This window comes from Pelmatolapia mariae, linkage group LG4 (assembly GCF_036321145.2).
Source record: "Pelmatolapia mariae isolate MD_Pm_ZW linkage group LG4, Pm_UMD_F_2, whole genome shotgun sequence".
Classification (NCBI taxonomy): Eukaryota; Metazoa; Chordata; class Actinopteri; order Cichliformes; family Cichlidae; genus Pelmatolapia; species Pelmatolapia mariae.
This window is the reverse complement of record NC_086230.1, coordinates 3,685,265-3,698,826: the sequence shown is the minus strand read 5'-3', so window position 1 is coordinate 3,698,826 and position 13,562 is coordinate 3,685,265. Positions and strand designations below refer to the sequence as shown.

Below are 13,562 nucleotides of genomic sequence, written 5' to 3'. Positions count from 1 at the left end.
TGAATTTTTATTCCTCAGATCCCTCAGGATACTACAGTAGACCTCCATGTTGACAGTTTCCCCGAGGGATGAATTCACAGTGTGCAATCCAATGAATGTTGAAATAAAGGCATTGTTCCCCCAGTGTTGTTTCTGGGAGAACCTGCCAGTTTTCAGTTTCTTTGCCCAAAGGCAAAGAAACTGAAACTCAGTCATAGCTGGAGACCAAGCTCTCAACACCAACCTTGACAGAAAATTCAGGTCAGTTTAAAAGTCAAGTTAATGCTTTCTGTCTATCCCAACATATCTGAGTAGATGACCTTGAACATGAGCTTTCCAAAGTTCATGGAACTTTTACAGCTGAAAACTGTCCACTTTTATCCAGTAATAACAGATTACCATAGGCTGGATCACGCTGAGCTGCCTCTTTCAGCTAACCTGAACATTTTGGGAGCACAAAAGCTTCCTCATTTCTAATGTAATGACAAATTTGGCTGAAAAAGACTAAAACTAAATACCTTCAGTATTCAGTATTTGATATTTTAGTTTATTTTGTCATTACACACTATCATTTAAGATTGCTTTTTCTCCCCAGTTTTTAACTATAATGGTTTTCTGAGTTACTATAGCAACCTATGGGCAAATTGGACTGTCCTAATTTAAACGAGGAGTTAAATTGTTGTCCTGCTTCTCAATACCTTTTGATGACCTCACATTACTCTCTTTATTGCCCCTGAATAGCTACTTGTATGTCATTCACAGTGGCAACTGTAACAATGTTCTGCTATAAACATCTCATTTTTCAAGTCTTGGCCTCTTTTTACGAATCACAAGGAAGGAAGTTTAAGAAAAATTCACTATCTGGCCTTATGGGGGTTTGTTGTCCCAGCCTAAATTTCCTACACTGCAACTCAAATATAGTCCGTATCCCTTTCAACCCCAGTGGTCCCTGTAGCAGGAGTGAGCCTTTTCTGTTATTAAACTGCAACCAGCTGCTGTTATTTGAGGGTTTCAGAGTGTGGCACACTGAAGTGAAAAAGTAGTCTGGTATTACTCTGACTGAAATGAATGCAGCATTTATTGTGCTTTCATTTCTGATGTATTACATTTGGTGGAGTTACAGGTGAGAATTTTTCAGAACAGATTTAGAAGCATCACCACGGCTGGCTTGTATTTTCACTCTAATTTACAGGTTTAACTGGGAACAATTTTGCCTCGAATCTTTTCTGCCGGAATCACTCCAGCCTGTAGAGGTGGTCAGATTTGTTTAAAGTGTCTCATTTCTATAGACCCTGTAGTTGTGCAGTTTGTACTTACAGTTCTGTAACTGTTCATGATGACTGAATGGGAAATTTCAGATCAAATTTCTATAAAAAAATAGCCTGGGCTTATGTATTAACACATAAGCCCTTTCTCTGTTTCTGTCAGCTGCTTTCACAAAATATGTCCTTGTTCCGCCTTCAGACAGAACCTTAAATTTCTTAGCAGACGGCGATGTCTCAGTATTAAATTATATACATATAAGGCCCCAGAACTGAACAGGAACCATCAAGTTCCAGGGAGTGCTGCCGTTCTGGGGGAGCAGGCAACCCTCCACAACCATATCCCAAGGTTCAGCAGGGGCCAAGGTGCAGAAAGACACAAGACCCCCGCACAGCAACAAACACATACAGCCGCTCACGCATTCACAAAGACACACAAAGAAAATGCAGAAAGGTTCACACCCATCCACATCAATCCGACGTGCAGGCAGATTGACCACCCCCCACCCCACCTCCAAGGCCAGCTGTGACCCCGGGACAAGGCCAGTCCAGCCCCCGAACCACCAGCTAACCCCCACCTGAGGCAGGGTGTTGGAAGTCTTGCCCACTCTAAATTTGTGACAAAGCTAAATTTGCACTCTTGTAGCCAGACCCCTTTCCCTCACACTGACATTATTATGGCCAATAACTAAAATACATTTCCAAACTGTCATAATGAATCCAGGATGAAAAGTACAACATCCCACAAGCTGTGTTTAACTGTGATTTTAGGTGCTTTAAAAAGGATTTTTCCTCCAAAGATTAACTGTGATTGCTGTGTAAAGGGCTAAAATTGTAATGCCTCCTGAGCCTTGGTGCAGCAAAATGCAGCTGGGAATTTTAAAGCCTTTGGATATAGATGAATCATTGTCTCTGACCAAAGTTTCTCTGCTTCTTGATTTAGAGGCAGTGTCCTGGTCTGTGTTCTTTCACCCTGATGAATTAAAGCCCAGCGACTGTCACAGAAGGACAGTCCTGCTTGTGTCTCGACATTTGATGAGTTTTGTCTCAAAACATGAGCTAAAGCTCCTCGATCGCTACGTGAAAACCATTAAGGAGCCTCGAGGAAGCATTTTCATTTTGTGACCCTTACCTTATGTCCTCCTGTATTGAGCCTGAGAGGGGTCAGGTACGGGTCAAAAATCATGTGACTGGTTTCGATGTCGATAGGGGACTGCCTTTTCCCAATGGCACACAGGTTCCAGGCTGAGTTCACCAGACCCCAGAAGGATGGAACTAGTGTTGGAACGAGAGGGAAAAAAGAAAGCAATTATTGTGTGAGCGCCTGTGCATGCCTGTGCACATGCAGGCACAAGATCAAACCATAAAAACAGAAAGAAAGGGAGCAGATGAGCTTCATTATGATGGGACAGAAGTGCTGGTGGAGTTTAGGGAGATTTAAATTTACATATGGCTTCATTAAAATCCAACTAAAAAAAGAACTTTCATTAAAGTCTCCAGGTTATTATCTGCAAGTACAAGTAAGGCGGAGAAATGGACTTCTTAAAAGTGACTCAAAAGTTCTCTCCGTCGTTTTTATTGCACATAATTTACAATACCAGAACTTGGCAGACCCACAGGCTAAGCTCAGCCTTGCAACAGAAATATACCTCCCCGGAATAAAGTAGTACATCTTACTTTTACATTTAAAATATTTTCATGATGGTTGGTGAATTTTCTGTTGATAACATAATAACAGCATTAATTAACATTGTAAATATGAGGATCCTGTAATTGAGTCTGTGTTTACTGTGTGAATGCTGAGTATTAAGCTCATTCTCATTCCCAGGGTGTCAGTTTTTGGAAGGGGTGCTTCAATGTTTTCCTAAAAGTAACCAAGTCAATTTCAGCACCTAAACGTAACTCTTTTTTTTAGTGTATTAACTTGGCAATATAGTTTTCTTTGCCTAAAGCTGCCCTAATACTTTAGTGCCAAACCTAGCCAAGACGTTTTTGTTGCCTGTATCTAATAAGTGAATCAAAGCCACAATACAAAGTTAATAATAAAGCTAAAATAAAAACAATTAGCGAGGAAAAAAATCGCTAACTCTGTTAACTGAACTGTAAAGGAATAAAACACTTTTGACATTCACTAGGGCACAAAGGCTTGTGTTTCATTGGTCCTCTAATGAACTGGAACTGAATGCTGAAAGGCATCACTGATGTCCCCTCATACCCAATATACAGTGCAGACCACAAGCAACCATTTTTTCTCCCTCTGTGCTCGAGCACGTACACTTGGAAATAAAAGAGCAGATACTCGACTGAAGTGGCGAGACTGAGCTTCATTTGGTTTGGTTTCCATTAATGAACAGTGCTGTGATAAAAATCTTTGCCCCTTCCTGATTTCTTCTTCTCTTCTTGTCATACTTGAATGTTTCAGGTCATCAAACAATAATAGTAACATTAGACAAAGATAAGCCAAGTTTAAAAAAAAAAAAAAAGAAGATTTAAAATAAAGATTTCACACTTTAAAAAAAGGTATCAAATAAAACTGGTCCAATGGGAATATCTCAAACATTTAATTGGCTCAATGATATACTCTGATTAAAAAGACACGGCATACTTTAAGCACTTAGAAGTCTGCTGTGTCTGATCTTATTTAGCACTGTAATGATATACTTGCATATTCTACCTTGTAGTTGCATTAAATTGTACTGTGAATTTTAAAAATCAAAGTCATTTAGAAGTGAAGTAGTTTTATGCCTTTTATTATGACACAATATTTCATCACAATACTTCGTACACCTCTCTGCAGTTAATCATTAGTTATTATTAATCTCTGGCTCTCTTCCACAGCGTGTCTTCGTCCTGTTTTCCTCCCCTCACCCCCAACCAGTTGCGGCAGATGGCCAGCCGTCCCTGAGCCTGGTTCTCCAAGAGGTTTCTTCCTGTTAAAAGGGAGTTTTTCTTTCCCGCTTTTGCCAAAGTGTTTGCTCATAGAGGATCATTGTGAAGCCTAGCCCTCAGTAAATCACATGATAGGGTGGGGCTAGGCTTCACAATGGGTACACCCAAAACCTTGGCTGATTGTGACCCACACCCGTTTTCACACCTTGGCTCGTGTGATTAGGTAGAGGATCAATCGGAGGTCCATGATTTTAAGCTTAAAATCATGGACTCTCCACCAGTTGCTCTTAGAACTGAAGAAACTTCTTGGATGAGAAGGTGAAACGTCTTTAAGGAAACTTAAAGAAGTCCAGACGCTTATCTTTCCAAGCTCCTTAAACAACTAAATTGAACGTTCCTGTGTAAGAGAACAATTTTCCTCTTTCCATATTTTTTAAATTTTGCAATACCTGTACTGCAGGATCCCTGCAGTCTGAAACGTTTAACCTCTAAAAGTTAGATTGTTCATTTTAAAAGGTGTTTTTTAAAAAACAAGAGCATGAATATTTTCTTTGATTCTTGTCAAATTGCCATGTGGCTACCGCCATGATAACTGCCATATCCAAGGTTTATAATGTACCAACACATAGTAACGTGTAATTATAATGTAACAATATGATGATGTCATGATGACACAAGCATGTTTTCTGAAATATTGCACCTGGGAGGGAACAATTCTGAACTTTATATGGTTGCTACGGGTTAATTAGCCAAAGGTGAGGAATTCGACTACCAGTAGATGTTCTTAATATTTCTTTTGGCTTCAGCGCTCACTTTAACCAAAGCACATGTCAGTGATAAATTAGGCTTTGTTGTGTTATCTCAACATGTAATGAAGGATCGTTTTAAACCCAAGACTCTTGTAGGATTAGATGTTCAGATAATCAGAAGAGTTTTGCTCTCTATCAGATAATCCTTTGTAGTCACATGATTACTACTATCCAGAACAGAACAAGCTGGGCAAAGAATGGGACTGGAAATATGGTAATGATAGCTGATGTTTAAGGCAGCCAGATGGGGGCAACATGTGTTAGCAATGCAATTGACAGATAGGGAAAGGATGCGCACATGCTCACAGGCATACAGAGCCTTAGATGACATTACTAAATCAACTGTAATTTTGACACATGCACACAAAGTCTTTCTCTCGCCCCAGGGCTTATCACTAACTGTCATAATGCTTTTCATCTCCAGGCTTAATGACAATTCAGAGTGTGAAACAGCTGTCATTTTGCTCTAAAAAGTAATCAAGTCGTCTAAGCTAAGACCCAGCTAAATGAGTAAAGAAAAAAAATTGAAGGATTGAAGTTTTGGTCCACAAAATTTAGATCAGAAAACTTATTTATATAACTTTCTCCAATTGCATTCCATTTTAAAATTCATGCACACTGATTAACACCTGGGAGCTGTTCCTGACAGCCTCTACTGCTATCCCCCCACCCTTCCCTTCTTACATTCTGTTCGCCGCTCTCTCCAGCCTCATCCATTCTTCCATCCCTCTCTGACCATATTCTGGGGAGAAGTGGAGTGACAGATGTGGCAGCCCTGACCTGCAGAGTGCAATCCTGACCCCTGCTTGGCACATATCCGCACACTGTTATATCACCAAGCTTTGTTTTTTTTGTGTAAGTAGGTCTGTGTGTGACACACAGACACCCACTGTATTTCAGGAAACACATCAAGCTCTGTAGGAAACAAATAATTACTTGGGTCTAAAAAGTGGAATATGTCTATTGTGTTGTGTATGGGATTTAAATAATGGTGGCAGCTATTAGTCAGGACTCCTATAGTTTCATTGTATCTAAAATCCAGATTGTAAACTGTGTTAGATTACATCATGTCGGTCCAGGTCTCTTTTAATCTTGAAGTGCTATGATGTAAATACAAAAAAGACTAAACATTAACACTTTATTGTTTCAATTTCAATCTAAGGTGAAATTTATTATAGAAATGGACAGCTCACAAAACAGAACCAGAGAAAAATAAATAAAGGCAAATATAGAAATCATAGAAAAAAGAAACCTCAGAACCTGCTTGAACAATTACGCACCCAAGTATTTTACAGTATCAAAGTAAGCCATTCATACTTTTCTGTATGCCCATGGGTAAGTTACAAACATACTTATATTGGTGAAAATATGTATGAATACACAGAACTGCCTCTGCAACAGCTGGCGGCTTTAAATTCATTTGATTGTTATATTGGTTTTCAAGTAGGTCAAATAAAACTTTTCCTCAAATTTCTGCTATTTTAGCACAAGTAGAGATTCCCAACAGACAGATAAAATACAAAAAGATTATCCCACAGAAATAGTTTAGAGATCATCTTTAAAACACAAATATGCTGCTCTAGACTGGTTATGAAATACAGGAGGAACAGCCTATTTTCTAAATAAACAGAGTTCATTTTGGTTTGGCAGAAAAAAAAAAGGAATCTAGACATACTGGATTAAAGTTATTGACCATGGCGCCACCCCCAGAGAAATAAATCTCATCCGAATGGCTTAAGTCAGTGGCTAAGCTAATGCTTCTATGCAGCTGTACTTAAGCATGTTGATGTTTTAAGCTAATTGCTGTAAGCATGCTAATATGTATGTTTAACATGCTCACCATGTTGGCATGTTACAACGTTAACACATTTGTTAACAAACCAAAGATGAAGAACGTCCTAAATCCTAAAATTATTTGAAAAAAAACTAAAGCTTTTCACCAAATCTCTACAGGCCATGAGTTCTACTCATATACCACAAACTTCAGTTCTCTGAATATCTTTTAGTTCACATGTCACTGGCATTTTTCAGGATTTGCTAGCAACTGGACTAATGTACACTAAGGATACAGCTTTGCTTGTGGCAACAAATTCCTCTTGAACATAAAAGGGTTAAGTGGCAGCACAGAACAACAACTAAGTTTATATAAACACAAAAAAACACTCATTAGAACTGTAAGGACTAAGTTTTGATACATTTCTGTCATTATATCATACTACTTAGCCTTTTGGTCTCAGGTATCAGTCTGAGCTTTTGAACCGCTGACATCCCTTAAAATCCATTTAAAACATCATAGGAATGTTAAAAGACAAAAGACTATTTAAAAAGGAAAACTGTGGAAATCAGTGAAACCAATGTGTGATGTCACACACACACACAAAGTCCGTACAATCGACTAATAAAGAAAAAAAGGACACAAAGACTAAGACAGATAACGAGAGAAAAGAGAGACAGAGACTGGGACGGAGGGAGGAAGCCCTGAGGACCAACCATCCTTTTTAATATTAATAAATGTAACCGGGTTCAAATGGCGGGGAAAAGAGAGAGAGACAAAAACTGAGAGAGAAAAGGGAGATAAAGAGTCAAAATGCACTGCCTGGAGATATGTGGAGCTTAAAAAGAGAAGAGCTTTCTGGAAACGTGCGTGTTAAGTGATAAAGACTTGTTTAAATCTGCACTGTAGCATGGGTTACTGTATGGTGGATGATAAAAGTTGTCGGATACTGGGTTAATCTGTATTATCAACAATCAAACTGAAAGAATGCACAACTAGTAAAAAGTCTGTCTTACTCTTCAGTGCTAAATGGGCTCCATTGTTGTCCAGGAACTATTAAAATACATCAATGAGCCAAACAGCTTTTATGGGTAATGTGTCCCTTCATTACCACGAACATTTACGTTCCCACATACACAATTCTGCTGCCCCAAATGCTCAATAAAGCATTAAATATGGATTATTCCGCCACAGAAAGTAGAGCTTGAGAAACACTCTAACTCTATCTGATTGAATAACCCTTGTTAAACATTATAGTAACCAGCAGTTTATGGGGTATTACACAGGTTTTGTTTTAATGTAAACAATAATCTTGTTGACAACAATTTAGAGAGGTAAACTATGGAAAATATTGTTTTTGCTTGTTTCTCATCTTTTATTTAAACTGAAATGAACTCATGGCATGTAAGCTCCTGTAGCTCCATCCAAAGATACAATCTCAAAGTCACAAAGATTTTGAACAACCTATGAAAATATTCAAAAGTAAGGCAAAGAGATATTTTCATCAAGGGATTATTTGCTGGACTACTTTTGGTTGGATGAACGACTTTCACAAGTCTGCTGGTAACCTGACAACCCCAGTTCATTTTCTGTGTTTCTGTGAGCGAAAATACGTAGCTCACGGAATAAACCGAAAACACATTTTACACCTATAAGAGAGACAGTCAGAAGATTATAATGAAAAATTGAATAGCAGCTGTGAATGACCAAGGCAAAAAGAGAGAACATGAGCTCTTAGGGAACAGTGGAGTGACTGCTGTTCTGAATGGAGGATGGAGTTGCTATCAATGTGCCAAAAATGGAAGCTTAAGGGTAGATAACTGGGAGCAGAACAAAGCTGTCAGGGGTGGAGCTCACTCATGGGGATGAGGTGTAAGGCTGTTCTGAAACCCCTTCATTCAATCAAATCAATTTGGAGTGATCCTCCTCTCCCAAATAACAATAGCCATTAAGTAGATTGGTTACTTGTACAAATATGAGTTTTGCTACTTTCAGAATTGATGTGTAACAGCGGGGAACACACAACTCAGTCACAAAGCCTGCAAACGCTCACATTAACCTTTCTTGTTCTTTACAAAAGCAATTTATCCTCTGAAATGATTTCATTATCAGGTCCTGCTACAACGGAAGCCATAATGAAAGACCCTTATCAGACATACATTCTGTATCAGTACTGCAGTTTGTCGGTCTCTTTGAAATTCTACAAACATAAGCTCAATACGAGTACTTATCTCATTCCAAATTTTGAAGCACACCTATTCCTACTCGTCTTACTTTCATCTAAACGTATGTCCTTTACCAAGCATTCATGTTGCTTGCTAAACCCCATCACAACAAGCTTCCTAAAAGGGTTGATTTGGACAGAACAAAGTTAGCTTCACTTGGGACACTCTAAAAGATCACTGGAATTTTAGATGGTTGGTTGCACAGTTGTCATATCAGAAAAAATCTGTTACATATACACATAAAACAGAACGGAAGTTTAAATCAAGCTCAAAGACTGCCTCGTAGTTCGTGCTAGAATACATTCAGGGGCTCTGGGTGAGATAAGAGCACCTAATGAATCTTTTTATCTGTATTTTTCCTGCTTTCTTTTCATGCTTTGCATTTGTATTGACAAACATTTTCTAATCACCAATGAGTTCATAGAAATCTGATTATTTTAGTTGAATGTCCCCAGAAAGTAACAGGTAAGCATTTAAAAAATATTCTTAGAGTTATGCTGGTGGTGACACTAGTAGCAATCTAGAGAGGTAACTATGAACTGAAAGAGAAATGACATCAATAACATAGAATCTGATACTCTGGATTCAAATAGCCACATTCGTTACAATGACAAGATAGCACCAAAGGCCCTGGGTTACACTGCCATCTTCTCTGTGCATGCTCGAATACATGCAGGAGCCAGCAAGAAAGAAGATTATCTGCACCTTGACGATGGTTCCCGAGTACTTTCTCATCTAAAGTACACTGAACACATTGTACAATGGATGAGTTAAGGTTTTTAAAATTTCAGTAAAGATTTCGCTACATTTAATGAGGCGGTCTCACTGGGTCAGTCTCATTCTGAGACTCAGCTTTGAAGACCCCAACAATCTCATTGGTAACAGCAGATGTTACAGTCATGGCTACATCTCCAGGTTCAGCCTGCTTCACCACAGACTATATTACTGGCCCATCCGCATCCAGCTATCCTATGTAGTCTAAAGTCATTAAAGGTATCCCAGACAAATACATAACGGAGCAAAAGCTTTGACAGATGCACCTGAGGGGTTTATGGTGAATTGCTTATTCCTCCTAAACCAGCCTGTGCAAGCTGTTCAACCATTACATTCTCCTGGGAGAGATGCGATGCGCATGCCAACATAGATTCACCAACCTTTGGTAGTCCCATGCAAGTGTAGAAGTGTCCTAGAAGGATGTGTTTTGCTATGGTTGGAATGCTGGATAAACCTAATCAGAAATGATTCAACCACCTACTGTGTGACTCCTGGTCAAGTAATCTGTGAGTAAGCCTTTCCAAAAAGGCAAGCCTCTAAGTGATGGAAGAAACACTGGTACTGATGACTCAGTAGATGTTTTAGGTGAAAATGCTTTAACATGGAGTTGTGTTTCTTGTTTAATTTCAGAAATGCATCATTCTGCACCCTAACCCTACAACAGATTGGGTCTATCTCACCTTTGCTCTATGTAGTATCTAATGGAGAAGTGTGACACCGAGATTTTTTATTGTATTAATTAAGCTTGTCAAGCTGTTGTAGGAGAAAGCATATGTGGTTCATTCCTTTCATGCCCAGGGAACACTGGCACTTGATACATTTTCATAGCTGTTTAGTTTGCAAAACTGTGGCCTAAGCCGCTTATGAAAATTAAGCTACAATAACAGCACGTTTGTGATCATACACTTGTCACAGAGTGTCTAATTAGTAGTTTAAGTATGAGCTGAGGGAAGATGTGTGCATAGGGATGCTGTAAGTAGTATATATACACCACCTTTGAATGATAATAATATACCAAACAAGGTGGTATATTATAGATTTGCTAGATTTGGTTTAGACTTTAAGCTGAACATGACCCTAGCTTTCAATTTACTACAAGAACCACTAGTAGACCTTGAGGACAGCATTTAACTTAGCATGAATACTTGAAACTCGAAAAAGGCGGGAGACAGATACACCTCTGCAACCAGAATCCACCTACATATAAAACTGACTATAGTGCTGGGCGATATGACGTGTGGACGATAGAAAAGTGTCTATCGTGCCATTTGTCTTCTATCGTTTCTATCGTTTCTAACCCGAATTTTACAAATTATTACATAAAATATATCATTAACCCTTTACAACCGGTCAGAGCAGGCACACTCCGTTTTCCCTAACTATTTTTAAATCCCTGTAGAACTGGAACCACGTAAGGTAGCGCAATAATGGGTTTTTTTTGCATATGAATCCGTAGGAGTTGTACTTACATCTTATTCCATTAGCTTGCCCTAGGTCACGGTTTTCTTCCACATATAGCTTTGCAAAAATTGCATAAAAAACACTTCCAGCAACAAAAACATAATATTCCAGAAACAGGCTTTGCCGATCCGATCAGCTGTTCATAACACTTCCTACTTGGAATATAAGTCAGCGCAACTATCGCATGTCCGCCATTACCTTTCCGAAACCGGAAGTGACGTCATTTTCGCAGAAAATGTAGTTTTTTAAGCTTCAAAGTCTATGTTGGTGTTTTTAAAAGTCATGTTTGACTTTATGCTCTTCTGTATCGTTTCTGGGATGCTTAGAAGTCAAATTACACTGTTGTAAATAGTTTATTTTGATGCACATGCTGTTTTTTTGCAAATTTGCATTTATTTATTTTCATTTTTCCTGTAGTATATAAAAATTTGTGTATCTCAAAAATAAAACTATGAAGACACTCAAAATAAATAAATGTAAACATAAGCTCTGGCGGACTTGGTTCTATGGTAGGTCTTAAAGGGTTAAATAGCCTGTGCAAATATATTAGTGTTGTCTTCTCACTATACATACTCTGAACTTTATGCAAGAGAAAATAAAGTATAAAAAAAATATGATATTTTTCGCAAAGAAACTCTGTCTTGTGGTTTTGCAACATGGTGCTGCTTTACATGCACCCGGATTTGCGACATGCTTTACGGTAACTCAAAACAAAGACTGCACCCTCTCCACTCGCTGTTTAAAGACTGCATACTTTCCAGATGACCACAGGTCAGGTGGTATATCGTGATATATATCGTTATCCTGATATAAAATAATTCATATCGTGATAAATATTTTTTCCATATCGCCCAGCACTAACTGACTATGTAAATAACACATCTGTTCCATGTTCAAAGTATAAAAATACTTAATTGCTAATTTTACAAAAACAATTAACAGTTTTATAATTTCAGTAGATACAACTTATAGCCACTATATTGTTAAGATAACCAGTTGCTATGGCTGTTGGTACACATTTACTCAGCAAGCAAGCTTAAAATCTACAACTAAGGAGGAATTTTTGGTATGTTGGTAGCCACAGATCTTAGATGGATTGCTATATCTTTAGATTCACTAACCTTTTCAGCAGGCTTTAGCATTATTTCTAGGCTGCTGGGATTCAAAAGCACATTTTCTTTGTACAGGTGGAAATAAAATCACCAACCTACTGCTTTATTTTACTTCTCATTAAGTCTACTGAAAAAACACTTCAAAGAAGTGGATTTCTAAGAGAAATTATCTTGAAAGAACTGCTTTAACTACATAAAAGTTGCTGAAAATGCAAATGAGTATTGGAGGTGAAGGAGTGACTCATGACCTCAGTGTGTCTACAATCCTCGCTACATTTTCTGTTATCAGCAAAGAGGGTAGTTAAAGTAATGTGAACCAGGTGCACATGTTTCATTCAGAAGGCATCCTGGTATCCATATATTAACCCAGCTCAAAGCTTGAAAGCCTGTTACATATGTCTCAGTCACGGGTACAGAAAGTTTTCCCTTTGAGTGTATTGACGTGTTATATGTTTAAATGGAGAGCAGAGATTGAGATGCACTGCATATACGATTTCCTAAAGAGTATGAGCGATACGGCTTTGATGTGCTGTTGGCACGATGTATGATATGTGTGTGCCAGAGAGATCAGTCAAAGCTTAAATAACTTGCACATCATGTACGGGGGGTCGGTGCAATAATATTAGAAGATAATGTTAATGCATTTGTAGACGTTACACTGACTGTGATTAAGTGGATGAAATGACCACAAGCACAAAAGTCAATGTCAAGAGTTCTGCCTCTGTTTTCAACACAAGGCATTAGATTTATCATTTTGAATATACTCATGCACGACAGTATATATACACCTATATAAACAAATAAAATATTAATGATGTATCTTTCTAAACCTGGAACACAAGCTACCAGGATTATTGAACCTGTTCTCACCCAGAGCATTCTCATTCCCAACGCGCAACATACCGACGATTGGTCACGGCCTGACACGAAAGGTACCCCTTATGAAGCGCTCTTGGAGACTGAAGCACGGCTTTCTATGTGCTTCCCTTTTTATTCGCTTTGCGGCTTTCTATTGCAGGCCTAACCCTAACCTTACCCCTAACGTTATATTTGTAGATTCATTCCAACCTGCTTTCGTGCCTCGAAACACGTAACATAGTGACGATTTGTCACATAGCGTCGTTATGTTATGTTTTGGGTTGAGAACATGTTGTCTCACCTCAGAGTGTCAATTCCAGCTGTTCTCTCAAATGCTGCTATTCTATCAGTACACAAAATGTCTCATTTGGCATTTCCTTGACCCACAGGCTGCCTAAATATTGGACACCAGGAGATTA

At 38.5% G+C, this 13,562-nt stretch overlaps 1 protein-coding gene across 2 annotated transcripts in view; it reads right to left on the bottom strand.

The window, feature by feature from the left end:
• Positions 1–13,562, bottom strand: part of LOC134625825 (carbonic anhydrase-related protein 10-like) — a 136,327-nt gene that overhangs the window by 59,605 nt on the left and 63,160 nt on the right. For both annotated transcript variants that reach the window (XM_063471140.1, XM_063471141.1), the window contains exon 3: positions 2,374–2,516. In XM_063471140.1, coding sequence (XP_063327210.1) covers positions 2,374–2,516 — 143 coding nt within the window. The remainder of the gene's footprint in view (positions 1–2,373; positions 2,517–13,562) is intronic.